Here is a 14900-nt window from a genome sequence, read left to right as displayed (position 1 = left end):
ACAGTTTGCTTTTTGGAGTTTGACTTGTTTGTGTGTGCTGGAGCTCACCAACAGAACTAACTAACATGATCAGGTAAGTGAAGACATCTCGGACATTATCAGTCCCCATGACGGCCCAGGCTTTAAATAACTCTCTCAAGCTAATCCTAGTTTGCCTGTGACAGTTTCATGTATGGGTCTGGACAGAGATGGGAACAAATGCAAAGCAGAAGTAATGTTGTGTTTCTAGAAGGTTGCTGCAGCCAGGGGCCATGCAAATGATGGAATACATCATCTTTGATTTAATGTGTGCGTTCATGAACAAACAAACATATAAACTAAACTCATAAACAAAACAGACTCAGACATCAGTAAACAGAATGAACTAAAAGTATAAAAGAAACATGCATTAGCAGTAAAAATTAAAAAATAATAATAATTAAAATGAGCAAAACCGTTAAATAATAATAACTAGAATGGCACTCGGAGAGCGCAGACCTCCGCCAACGCCTGACTTTAAAAACAGATCACGGCTCAAAGCCGGCGGTACCGTGAGGTGGTCGGCTTATTATTAACAAACTAATTTGAATACTGTTTCTCCTGCTGCTCCACAGACGGCCGCCTGTCCACAGGTGTCCTGTCAGAGCACATTCTGATGACCGATAATGAGGGTTCTTTGCATGTTCCGATCATTCCTTTAGTTTTGGTCAGTTTCCTCATTCTGCAGGGAAATTCTCTTTCCATCCGCCAGCTCATCGTCTCTGGAACCAGCAAGTGATAATAAAGACAAAGATATAGGAGGATAATATTCTTTCGGAAACTCAGGTGTGAGGATGTGGCGAATGAAAAGGCCATTAGATCACCCAGTGTCTTTATTTATCTATTTATTTAAATTAATTGTTGAACAATATATCAGCATAATTGTGCATACTGTATATGATGCCTTTGTCAGGTCACAGTCTTAGTCTATAGGAACTCACAGGAATCAAACAAAAACACACAAAAGTATATATCACTAAAAGTAAATATAAACATACAACAACCCAAACATAAATATGCAATAACCCAAATATAAACATACAACAACCCAAATATAAACATACAACTACCCAAATATAAACATAAAACAATCCAAATATAAACATACAACAACCCAAATATAAACATACAACAACCCAAATATAAACATACAACAACCCAAATATAAACATACAACCTAAATATAAACAAACAACAACCCAAATATAAACATACAAAAACCCAAATATAAACATACAACACAAATATAAATTTACAACCTAAATATAAACATACAACAACCTAAATTTAAATATATAACAACCCAAATATAAACATACAACAACCTAAATATAAACATACAACTACCCAAATATAAACATGCAACAACCCAAATATAAATATACAACAACCCAAATATGAACATACAACAACCCAAATATAAACATACAACCTAAATATAAACATACAACAACCTAACAATAAATATACAGTAACCTAAATATAAATATACAGTTACCTAAATGTACCTGTACTAGGTAGCTTACAGACAAAGTGAATACCATTAACACCATTACCATTATATCTCACTGAAATGTTACTTGTTAGGTGATTATGTCTTATATTAAGGGTTATGAGATATTTTGACTCGTAATTAGACAAATATACTTTGTAAGATTTTGCGTTTTTACACTTGACTTCTTATCCTGATTCAGTTTTGTGGCGACAACATGGCAGTTTTCCCGTCTTGTGCAGAAACAGCAGAGGCAGAACCAGACTGCTGGGCACAGTCAAACAGATTCCTGAATCCAGCAACACACACAAATCCTCTCTAGTAATCGACTGCAAGTTGGACAAACCAAAACAGAGCACAAGCCCGACAAACCTCAACAGCAGAGCTCCCATTATGGCCACGATGATGTGGAAAGCTCTCTGCTTCGATTGGTCGACCCGCTCCTTGTCCCGACCCCCTTCCCCTGGTCCTGGATGGGTCAGAACACGGAGAACAGAAAAACAGCAGAAAGATATAACAACTACCGAGACGACCAACAAGCAGATTAATGGGGTGGTGGGAAAACCAGGCAATTGCAGTTTTGTTATCCCCATCCATCCAAAGCACAGCAGCCAAGCACTCAAAATGCTGATGTTTCTGATCCGGACCCCTTCCGTCTCTCGCAGGCGTATGTAGGTGACGGGGTGAACAACCGCCAGGTAGCGTTCCACACAGGTGAGGAGGTGAAACACAGTCTGTCCAGGGAAAATAACGCCGTATAAATACATCCCCAAATGTAACAGCATATCACTGAGGGTGAAAAAGCCCAAACAATAGACGAATGATCCGAGAACACAAAAAACCTCCATCGTGACCATGTGGTAGGTGAAGAGGTCAGAGTGGCTTGTTTTCTGCTGACGCCTCAATCGTTGGAAACCCATGTAGAGGATGAGGATGTAGAGAGGGACGAGGAAGAGGAGGTTGGCGAAGGTGTACGTGATGTAGATGGCAGTGCTGCCCGTGTATTTCAGGCATTCCATGTATAATAAAGGGGCAAAGGTGGCATTGAGGGAGGATGAAGAGTTGACGGACATGGCCTGTGGAAGAGAGAAGAGTAAGGAGGCAAAATATGGAACAACATGCAACTGGTGGTGGCCATGCATCCAACAGTGATGCTCAGAAGTTACTGGGCCTCATGTTGGAACCACTCATGAGAACAGATAATTAATCCACGTACGAGCGATTCACGGGGAATTTGAAGCATTCACCAGTTTTCTCGTACTGAAGCTGCGTTCACACCAAGAGCGAAGCGAATTTTAGATACCAACAACTTCTCTTTCCTCCATTTCCTCCATCAACCGTGGAAGAAATAACCACTGTTGCTGCTTTGTACATGTTGGTGAAGTCCCAGATATGTCAGGAAACCAAACGCCGTCGTGTCTGGGTTCATAACGTCACCCGGCGGCGAGCTGTATTCACATACAGTGTTATTGCTCCGACTGTATCTAGCAGTCACACATCGCTACGTAGTCGTATGAACCCAAACTAAACAGATTGTGCTGTGATTTAAAATCAATAAACGGATCAAAATGATGACGAAACAACTACATAATGATGCTGATTAGTAAAAAGTGTGAATTCATGCTTTTTCAGGTCTGTTACCATGACGACAAACAGACAACTTTTAAAACGCTTGTTTTAAATTTGCGTCCCTTTGGCGCGAATTTGCATCTATTCGCCTCTTTGCATTTACTTTGTCTGTAAACACGTGATCACCAGATGACGTTTTGGTGAATACAACTTGGAACAGATATTACGGATAAAAGTACTAAAATATTTTTTCATGAGGCCCATTATTTAGTCACAAAGTCACAATGAAGAAATACCCTCCAAAAGTTTTACTGTTATAAAAATAACTATTGAATATTAAACTCTCAGCCTCTGAAGACTACAATAAATTCATTAATTACAAATTTTCACAGACCAAAGTCTGAAAACATCGATTAAACCTCACCATCAGTTAACGTCATTAGCATTAGTTGGTCGCCTTTAGATCATAAAAAGGAGCATTTATTCATAGAAATAGGCTTCACATTGACTATCAGATATTTATTTAGACTACTAGAAATAAATATAAATGCACATTAAAAGAGACAAACCTTTTCCGTTGTCTGTTTTCTCCAACTTGATGAAGCTGTGTCCGTTTCCTGTTTCTCCGCAGACTGCCATACGTTGCTGTCCTGTCAGAACATGTATAGCTGAGAGAGGTGTGTCTGGAACATGTGGAAAATATACAGAACTGGGAGGTCTTCGCATTTTCGCAAAAGCAACAATGAACACCTGGTTAAATCTGATCTTCTGCCCTCATGTAGGAATGTGTAGAACAACAACATAATGGCCAGAGCCATATGTTGTAAGAGCAGCGTAGGGTCATTTGGCGAATAGCGGAGCCAGAGTGTAAAGTGTGTTTGGGAAGTGAGTGGTGAAGCGGGGGCGAATGTGTGTGATGGTGTGAGCGAACAGGTGAGCTAGTGGAGCAATGTAGGGAGGAGTGGATGGATGGGTCGAAAAACACCAGACTTTCACCAGGAGACACTATTGGTGCCCCGTGTGAAGCAAGAAGTCAACGTTGATTTATTTGTCACGTAACTTCCGTACTTAAGTTACAGCACTTACAGAGTTATTTTAAGCCAAACCGAGATCTTTTCCTAAACCTAACTAAGTAGTTTTGTTGCCTAAACCTAACCAAAGCACAAAAATATGTCATCTAGAACACGCCAGTTTTCCGGCTCTGTGCAGGAACAGCAGAGGTAGAATGAGGCTGCTCGGCAGACAGAGCCAGAATGAAAACATTACCCCCACACATCCACTTCTTCCAATTCCTGTCTGCAGGTTGAACATGAAATTGCTAATCAGTAACCCACAGAACCTCAACATCAGTGTTCCCATTATGGCCATGATGGTGTGGAAGGCCCTCTGCTTTGATTGGTCAACTCTGTCCCCGCCCACCTTCCCCAGCCCGAGGCGAATCAGAACGCGGAGAGCAGAAATGCTGCAGAAAGAGACAACGATTAAGCTGAGGGATAACGTGACAGAAATGAGAACGATGGGGAAGTAAGGGAAGTAAAGGACTGTTAGACCTGTCACTCCAACGCACAGCAGCCAAACACAACCAACGCCGATGTTCCTGACCTTCACCCCGCCGGCCTTCCTCAAGCTCAGGTAGGTGATGGGGTGAGCGACGGCCAGGTAACGCTCCATGCAGGTCAGGCAGTGAAAGAAAGTCTGTCCGGGGTACGTGATGATAAACAAAAAATACCCAACCGACATCATTTCCAAACTACATGTGAAGATGGCGACGCAGTAGAAGACCGTTCCCAACACGCCCATCACCTCTAAAGTGACCATGTGGTAGGTGATGACATCCGAGTGGCTCGTTGTTCCCACGGTAACGGAGCCCCGGCGCCTCCATCGTCGGAACCCCATCCAGAGGATGAGGATGTAGAGCGGGAGGAGGAGGAGGAGGTTGGTGAAGGTGAAGGAGATGAAGATGGAGGAGCTAACGTTGCTCTCAGCGCAGTGAAAGATGTTGGGATAGATTAAGGAGTTTGAGGAGCAGCGGTGAGATCGCAGGGAGGCGTTGGAGGAAGAGTTGACTGACATGTTTGATGGATGAAAGCCTGAAGAGGAGATATCAAGACCTCAGAATCATGCAATTAAAAAATCAATTCTACAACAGTGGCCTGAGGGCAGTTGGTTTTAGTGCCGACGTCACAATGACGTCACGGTGTTAGCTGGACGCTAAACAAAGGAAAGACTGGAGGCTAACGCTAGCAATGGGCTAAAGTTACACATATAAAATGTCGTTGTTGACAAATCTCCCTTTAAAGTACGTTTTGAACAGAGAATTTTTTTTTATTATTTTTTTTTTTTTTTATTTGCAATTAATCGCAATTAACTATGGACAATTATGTGATTAATTGCCCTTAAATATTTTAATCAATTGACAGCTCTAATATCTATCTAATAGGGCTGTCAATATCAATTTAAAGACTGTTAATCCTTGGAACTAATCTTGTATATTGATGTGCATACACCAGAAAAGAAAAACGGATATATAATACTCTCAGAAAAAATTATTTGATATGTAAAAACCTGCTAATATCTGCACAGTGAACACAACTTGTCTGACTTTAAGTTTAGTTTTTCTTTTCTCCGTTAAGCTAAACATGAAATTGAAATATAGTTGACCTAATTCATCGTAGTCGTTTTTCTGTATTCTGTAAATCCAAATGTTCCGTCGCCTTAATCTAAATGTTATTAATCCATTTTAAAGAAAGTAAAACAGACCCACCTGGTGCGCAGTATTTATTTCAGGTATCTATTAATGTCCAGCAGTAAGTTGTCTGGTGTGAACGGGTGTCCTGGTGATGATGACCGACTGTCGGTGTTTGTGTTGGTTTTGTCTTGGTGGGAGGGAAATAGGCAGCTTGTTTGCATGATGCCAAACCACTGTAGTTATAAATATCTTTATTCATTTAAATTTTCCAAGAGCTGGTGTTGTTCCAACAGAATGTTCTGATTATAATATCACTTAATATCAATGTGTTTTAGCTTCTGTAGATTACATATCAAGATGTTGAGACTAAACAGATCAAATGACTGTCTACGGGGTGGGTGACTTCCCCCTCCTCAGCAGGTACATGAGGGGCTGGACGAAGCTGCCGAACACAGAGAAGGAGAGAGAAGCAGGAAACAGCTGACACAGGTAAACGTGCCGGGACAGCCGACCTCTCAGTGGCACCGCCAGCACCACCGGCAGGTAGTTCAACACCATCATCACCTGCAAACACACTGAACTTGAAGACCGGAGGTCTGTGTTGACAGAGATATGAATAATTCCCAAGAATATATACTGTATAATAGTTGTTCATTTACCTGTATGACCAGAACTGTGACGAAGGCCTTTTTCTTGGCTGGATCAACGTCCTGTTTGCTGCCATCACCTGGACCGGGCTGACGCAGAACCTGAATGAATTCATACTATGTAAGTATATGTAGTTTTCAAGTGTTTATATTTATATATTAGGGCTCATAGTTAATAGTAATTAATTGCAAATTTTTTTATCTGTTCAAAATGTACATTGACCAAAATTTAGCACAACTTCATAGCGTTATTTAGCGATATTCCCGAGTATTAGGGGTATGTCATCAGCATATTGGCGAATCAGAGACATAAATTGACACACAGATACAGTATGAAGTACACATATTGCTTATACATATAGCTAGTATGACATAGTTGGTACCAATGGATTCTTTAGGTTTTCTAGTTTCATATGATCCCAGTATCTTCACTCTAGCTTTAAAAAGGGAGCCCGCTACAACCGCTGAAGACAAAATAGCGGCCGGGCCGTCGGTGAGTTAAGGGGTTGGGCGATAATCATATTTTTTATCAATTGTTCAGTCTATTAAAAAAAGGTCATTCCAGTTTTTATGTTGAGATAAGCAACGGAATATGAAAATATGTATGAATGTCTGATGTTGATTGACATTCTGAATTTTAACACTTCTAAACTTTTAAAAGGTCTCGAGTGTTGGTGAAGTTCAACGTGTGAAACAGCAGCTTTCACGCAGCAGTGATGTGGTTTCTCCGGACTGACCTGCAGGATGCGGACGCAGCAGAAACCCTGCAGCAGCAACAGCAGCAGGAAGAGGATCGGGAAGGCGAAGACAAACTTCAAGATGTTACAAACGCAGAAGAAGAAAGTCAAAGTCCAAACCAGAGGGAGGGCAAAGAGACGAGTCCGCACGGAGCTGCGTCTGAGAGACACATGGGAGGAGAGATTAGTGGAGGAGCCCTCGTACAGTCAGTGAACGAGTGTTTATTGTATGTCAGACCTCAGGTAGGTGACAGGATGAACTACTCCCAGGTACCGCTCCACACACACACACGCCTGAAACAGAGGTCGTCCTGCGGAGGGAAACACAGTCAAGTCAATATTATTCCTTCTAGTCCTTTCCCTCTGAAAATAAACAAATCAGGACCAACTCCTCAACCAAAAGGCCTATATGCATATATCTGGTCTCTTTTGAATGGTAAAAATACGTATGACCCGCTTCGACCCGGTACCGGGTCCATCGGGCTTTGGAGGTTTTAACGACTGTTGGAAAAACTCAAACTCTACAGAGGAAGTGTTTACCTGCGCTGAGCAGACCATAGAAGAAGAGGGTGAACGTATTCAGAGAGGTACTTTTGATGAAGTAGTAGTTGAGCGGTCGCAGGAACGAGAGCAAGATGTAGACACACTCCAGTAACGCCAGGTTCAGAGTAAACACCTACAAAACAACAGACAAAAAACATTGTATATCATTATTGTTTACATCTTATCATTGCTGTTGATGTTCGGAAACTAAACTTTAGGGCGTTTTAAGGCGAACAAGATATCTTTAAGAACTAATAATGTCCTCCGGAGCTCTGTAGTGTTATAAAACTAAAGTTGTTAATACTCATAGTGTACTGCAGCCCAGTCGCACAGCAGTTCATGAAATAGTCACGAAATTTAATGTATTGATTCAAGTACAAGACATGAAATGCACTTTTTTTTTCGTGATGGTCACCACGAAATCATTTTGTATAAAATCCACGTAATTGCAAACCAGGAAATATAAAGAGCGGCAAACGCCACATACGGAGGAGGTCGGGGTGGAAGGGTGGGTCGAAAAACTCAGGACTTTCACCAGGAGGCCACTATTGGTGCCCCGTGTGAGGCCAGAAGTCAACGTTGATTTCTTTTTTCATGTAACATCCGTACGTAAGTTACAGCACTTCTGGAGTTATTTTAACCCAAACCACCATCTTTTCCTAAACCTAACTAAGTAGTTTTATTTTGAAAAGACAAATTGACATGTGCGTCATGTGTTGCTGAACATTCATTGCAAAAAAGCATGAAAACTCCGTTGTTGAAAGTCGTGTTGAGCGTCTCGAAAAAAAGGAAAATAAATGTCTATGTACACGAATCAAATAGATTAAATTTTGTGACTATTTCACGAACTGAAGCTGCTCTTTAAAGGAATTAATTGCTATTATTGTATAAGAAATATACATAGAAATTTGAGCTGCCAATCTGAACGTTAGCTGGTAACAGTGTTTACCTCCGAGGCTTTGATGGACTGAGAGCTGTGGCCGATCAACCAGACTGTCCAGGCGTTCACTGGTAGGCCGAACTAGAGGTAAAAGTTCAAAAGTTAGCACGCCACTTTTAATGGTAAATTAATAGTTAATTAAACTTAGTTAATAATTATTTTACTGTTTACAAACAATGAAATGATAATTAATAATGTTTACTAATTATTAGTAATGCTATAATTTATGTTATTTTAACAGTTTATTGTTGCACACATTGTAACATTTGATATACTATATTTATATAAATTATATATATATATATATATATATATATATAGAAGAAATTATTAAAACACAACAAAACAACAATAAATATTACATAGCTAGATATTTCTACACCTTGTTAAATGGTTAATAAATACTTTGTAAAGCATCTATAAACATTATTTAGATAATTAATACTTTGTTAATGGTTAATAATTGGTTTCTGGTCCATCTATCTATGTAATGTTTATAGATGTTTTACAAATAATTTCTTAAAGGTTTACAAATCATTTGGTAATCACTAACAAATACTTAATATAGTATATAAAATGTTATAATGTGTACAACAATAAACTGTTAATAGTTTACTAATGTAATCAGAATGTAATTGTTATCGTCTCTTATCTGCTATGATACAATATATCATTTCTAAACTAATTATTTCATATTACACAAACTAATAATTAGTATCATCTAACAAAAGAAGAATGAACTCGAACAACGCACCACGAGGTTGATGGCCTCCACGGCGAAGAAGAGCCGGATTCCGTGAGTAGATGAGGGGCACGGGTTCCACTGGGTCTCCTCAGAGGAGTTCTGAGAGGAGGACGAGTTCATCCTCACCGGACAAACAAGAGACTGAAGACAAACAGAAGACACCTCATTGTCTCCCCTTCTTCTGCAAAGGTTTAATGCAGTGGTTCCCAACCCAGAGATCACAGTGGTCTGCTCTGAGGTTGTCAACACTAGATTTGCTTATGTATAACTAAAATCATAATAATAACACGGTGGATCATTTCTACAAAAGTCTTTTTTACAGAATGCAGAAATAAATCAGGGGTGAAATACAAAGGGGAAAAGCTTGCAGAAATAAATATATAAATGCATTATTACATAAATAAATACATACATTTAAAAATAACTATAAAATATATATATTTTTTAATGGCTAGTTAGGTTTAGGAAACAAAAAGTTAAAAGTTAGGATCAGGGTAAGAAAACTAAAATAGATGAGATGTAAACTTGCAGAAAAACACTCGTCGAATATTTTTATTAATAACTCGCTTTTATTTGAAGACTTATTTTATTTAATAAATGAGATTTAAATATTTAAAAGCTGCGACTCACCTGTGTCTTCAGGTAGATCAGTGGACAGATTCCTCCGATGCAAACCATGTCATAAACAGTACTGGTACACACACACAGATACTATTACAGAGTATTCAAAACCCTCCATTAGGCTGCAGGACGGCTGCTTTGCATCAGAGGACCGGCCACCTGCATCACTGACTGACTGATCTCCTCTCTGTTCTCATTAATGACCAACAACAACCGCAGAGCTTCACCTCAACTGATGACATCTATTAACCATAAACACATGTATTATGTTATATAAAGTTATATAAATTATGACTTTATTTATTGCCCAGATATTTAATTATCTGCTTATAAACGGAAAGGTGGAACTAAGTACATTTACTCAAGTACATATCTGAGGTACTTGTCATTTACTTTGAGCAATTTCTTTTCATGCCACTTTCTACTTTGGTATTATAGATAATTTTATTAATAATACTTAGTAGTAATGCCATAATTTATGTTATTTTATCATTAGTTTGTGTAATATGAAATAATTAGTTTATAAATTCTTTGTTGTATCGTAGCTGATGAGAGACGATAACAATTACATCCTGGTTACTTTAGTAACTGAGGATTTATTAACACTTCATGGTTGCACACATTATAACATTTTATTACATTTTATTAGTTTTTTTTACTGTAACAGAGTATTTCTACAGTGTGGTGTTAGTACTGTTACTGTAACAGAGTATTTCTGGTGGTATTAGTGTTTTTACTGCAACAGAGTATTTAAGGTGGTATTAGTGTTTTTACTGTAACAGAGTATTTCTGGTGGTATTAGTGTTTTTACTGCAACAGAGTATTTAAGGTGGTATTAGTGTTTTTACTGCAACAGAGTATTTAAGGTGGTATTAGTGTTTTTACTGCAACAGAGTATTTAAGGTGGTATTAGTGTTTTTACTGCAACAGAGTATTTAAGGTGGTATTAGTGTTTTTACTGCAACAGAGTATTTAAGGTGGTATTAGTGTTTTTACTGTAACAGAGTATTTAAGGTGGTATTAGTGTTTTACTGTAACAGAGTATTTAAGGTGGTATTAGTGTTTTTACTGTAACAGAGTATTTAAGGTGGTATTAGTGTTTTTACTGCAACAGAGTATTTAAGGTGGTATTAGTGTTTTTACTGTAACAGAGTATTTAAGGTTGTATTAGTGTTTTTATTGCAACAGAGTATTTAAGGTGGTATTAGTGTTTTTACTGTAACAGAGTATTTCCACAGTGTGGTATTAGTACTTTTACTATAACAGAGTATTTAAGGTGGTATTAGTGTTTTTACTGTAACAGAGTATTTCTCATGGTATTAGTGTTTTTACTGTAACAGAGTATTTCTCATGGTATTAGTGTTTTTACTGCAACAGAGTATTTAAGGTGGTATTAGTGTTTTTACTATAACAGAGTATTTAAGGTGGTATTAGCATTTTTACTGTAACAGAGTATTTAAGGTGGTATTAGTGTTTTACTGTAACAGAGTATTTAAGGTGGTATTAGTGTTTTTACTGTAACAGAGTATTTAAGGTGGTATTAGTGTTTTTACTGTAACAGAGTATTTCTGGTGGTATTAGTGTTTTTACTATAACAGAGTATTTAAGGTGGTATTAGTGTTTTTACTGTAACAGAGTATTTAAGGTGGTATTAGTGTTTTTACTGTAACAGAGTATTTCTGGTGGTATTAGTGTTTTTACTGTAACAGAGTATTTAAGGTGGTATTAGTGTTTTTACTGTAACAGAGTATTTCTGGTGGTATTAGTGTTTTTACTGTAACAGAGTATTTCTGGTGGTATTAGTGTTTTTACTGTAACAGAGTATTTAAGGTGGTATTAGTGTTTTTACTCTAACAGAGTATTTCTGGTGGTATTAGTACTTTTACTGTAACAGAGTATTTGAGGTGGTATTAGTGTTTTTACTGTAACAGAGTATTTCTGGTGGTATTAGTGTTTTTACTATAACAGAGTATTTAAGGTGGTATTAGTGTTTTTACTGTAACAGAGTATTTAAGGTGGTATTAGTGTTTTTGCTGTAACAGAGTATTTAAGGTGGTATTAGTGTTTTTACTGTAACAGAGTATTTAAGGTGGTATTAGTGTTTTTACTGTAACAGAGTATTTCTGGTGGTATTAGTGTTTTTACTGTAACAGAGTATTTCTGGTGGTATTAGTGTTTTTACTGTAACAGAGTATTTAAGGTGGTATTAGTGTTTTTACTGTAACAGAGTATTTCTGGTGGTATTAGTACTTTTACTGTAACAGAGTATTTAAGGTGGTATTAGTGTTTTTACTATAACAGAGTATTTAAGGTGGTATTAGTATTTTTACTGTAACAGAGTATTTAAGGTGGTATTAGTGTTTTACTGTAACAGAGTATTTAAGGTGGTATTAGTGTTTTTACTGTAACAGAGTATTTAAGGTGGTATTAGTGTTTTTACTGTAACAGAGTATTTAAGGTGGTATTAGTGTTTTTACTGTAACAGAGTATTTCTGGTGGTATTAGTGTTTTTACTATAACAGAGTATTTAAGGTGGTATTAGTGTTTTTACTGTAACAGAGTATTTAAGGTGGTATTAGTGTTTTTACTGTAACAGAGTATTTCTGGTGGTATTAGTGTTTTTACTGTAACAGAGTATTTAAGGTGGTATTAGTGTTTTTACTGTAACAGAGTATTTCTGGTGGTATTAGTGTTTTTACTGTAACAGAGTATTTCTGGTGGTATTAGTGTTTTTACTGTAACAGAGTATTTAAGGTGGTATTAGTGTTTTTACTCTAACAGAGTATTTCTGGTGGTATTAGTGTTTTTACTGTAACAGAGTATTTAAGGTGGTATTAGTGTTTTTACTCTAACAGAGTATTTCTGGTGGTATTAGTACTTTTACTGTAACAGAGTATTTAAGGTGGTATTAGTGTTTTTACTGTAACAGAGTATTTCTGGTGGTATTAGTGTTTTTACTGCAACAGAGTATTTAAGGTGGTATTAGTGTTTTTACTGTAACAGAGTATTTCTGGTGGTATTAGTGTTTTTACTGCAACAGAGTATTTAAGGTGGTATTAGTGTTTTTACTGCAACAGAGTATTTAAGGTGGTATTAGTGTTTTTACTGCAACAGAGTATTTAAGGTGGTATTAGTGTTTTTACTGCAACAGAGTATTTAAGGTGGTATTAGTGTTTTTACTGCAACAGAGTATTTAAGGTGGTATTAGTGTTTTTACTGTAACAGAGTATTTAAGGTGGTATTAGTGTTTTACTGTAACAGAGTATTTAAGGTGGTATTAGTGTTTTTACTGTAACAGAGTATTTAAGGTGGTATTAGTGTTTTTACTGCAACAGAGTATTTAAGGTGGTATTAGTGTTTTTACTGTAACAGAGTATTTAAGGTTGTATTAGTGTTTTTATTGCAACAGAGTATTTAAGGTGGTATTAGTGTTTTTACTGTAACAGAGTATTTCCACAGTGTGGTATTAGTACTTTTACTATAACAGAGTATTTAAGGTGGTATTAGTGTTTTTACTGTAACAGAGTATTTCTCATGGTATTAGTGTTTTTACTGTAACAGAGTATTTCTCATGGTATTAGTGTTTTTACTGCAACAGAGTATTTAAGGTGGTATTAGTGTTTTTACTATAACAGAGTATTTAAGGTGGTATTAGCATTTTTACTGTAACAGAGTATTTAAGGTGGTATTAGTGTTTTACTGTAACAGAGTATTTAAGGTGGTATTAGTGTTTTTACTGTAACAGAGTATTTAAGGTGGTATTAGTGTTTTTACTGTAACAGAGTATTTAAGGTGGTATTAGTGTTTTTACTGTAACAGAGTATTTCTGGTGGTATTAGTGTTTTTACTATAACAGAGTATTTAAGGTGGTATTAGTGTTTTTACTGTAACAGAGTATTTAAGGTGGTATTAGTGTTTTTACTGTAACAGAGTATTTCTGGTGGTATTAGTGTTTTTACTGTAACAGAGTATTTAAGGTGGTATTAGTGTTTTTACTGTAACAGAGTATTTCTGGTGGTATTAGTGTTTTTACTGTAACAGAGTATTTCTGGTGGTATTAGTGTTTTTACTGTAACAGAGTATTTAAGGTGGTATTAGTGTTTTTACTCTAACAGAGTATTTCTGGTGGTATTAGTACTTTTACTGTAACAGAGTATTTGAGGTGGTATTAGTGTTTTTACTGTAACAGAGTATTTCTGGTGGTATTAGTGTTTTTACTATAACAGAGTATTTAAGGTGGTATTAGTGTTTTTACTGTAACAGAGTATTTAAGGTGGTATTAGTGTTTTTACTGTAACAGAGTATTTAAGGTGGTATTAGTGTTTTTACTGTAACAGAGTATTTAAGGTGGTATTAGTGTTTTTACTGTAACAGAGTATTTCTGGTGGTATTAGTGTTTTTACTGTAACAGAGTATTTCTGGTGGTATTAGTGTTTTTACTGTAACAGAGTATTTAAGGTGGTATTAGTGTTTTTACTGTAACAGAGTATTTCTGGTGGTATTAGTACTTTTACTGTAACAGAGTATTTAAGGTGGTATTAGTGTTTTTACTATAACAGAGTATTTAAGGTGGTATTAGTATTTTTACTGTAACAGAGTATTTAAGGTGGTATTAGTGTTTTACTGTAACAGAGTATTTAAGGTGGTATTAGTGTTTTTACTGTAACAGAGTATTTAAGGTGGTATTAGTGTTTTTACTGTAACAGAGTATTTAAGGTGGTATTAGTGTTTTTACTGTAACAGAGTATTTCTGGTGGTATTAGTGTTTTTACTATAACAGAGTATTTAAGGTGGTATTAGTGTTTTTACTGTAACAGAGTATTTAAGGTGGTATTAGTGTTTTTACTGTAACAGAGTATTTCTGGTGGTATTAGTGTTTTTACTGTAACAGAGTATTTA

General features: G+C 36.8%; 1 protein-coding gene and 1 long non-coding RNA gene across 2 annotated transcripts; both read right to left on the bottom strand.

Moving 5' to 3' along the window:
- Positions 1-1026: 1026 nt before the first annotated feature.
- Positions 1027-6158, bottom strand: LOC141761022 (uncharacterized). The gene is made up of 3 exons (XR_012592503.1): positions 5844-6158; positions 3649-5169; positions 1027-2586 (listed from the first exon to the last, which is right to left on the bottom strand). It is a non-coding gene; the product is annotated as an uncharacterized LOC141761022 (long non-coding RNA).
- LOC141761350 (hydroxycarboxylic acid receptor 3-like) lies at positions 6156-10058 on the bottom strand. The gene is made up of 8 exons (XM_074624687.1): positions 10011-10058; positions 9390-9521; positions 8645-8716; positions 7693-7828; positions 7391-7463; positions 7153-7312; positions 6428-6517; positions 6156-6332 (listed from the first exon to the last, which is right to left on the bottom strand). The coding sequence occupies exons 1-8, from the start codon at positions 10056-10058 to the stop codon at positions 6156-6158; spliced, it is 888 nt and encodes a 295-aa protein (XP_074480788.1).
- Between the last annotated feature and the right edge of the window lie 4842 nt (positions 10059-14900).

This window comes from Sebastes fasciatus, chromosome 22 (genome assembly GCF_043250625.1).
Source record: "Sebastes fasciatus isolate fSebFas1 chromosome 22, fSebFas1.pri, whole genome shotgun sequence".
In the NCBI taxonomy this organism is placed as follows: Eukaryota; Metazoa; Chordata; class Actinopteri; order Perciformes; family Sebastidae; genus Sebastes; species Sebastes fasciatus.
Note: the sequence above shows the minus strand (reverse complement) of the source record. Positions and strands in the feature narration are given on the sequence as shown.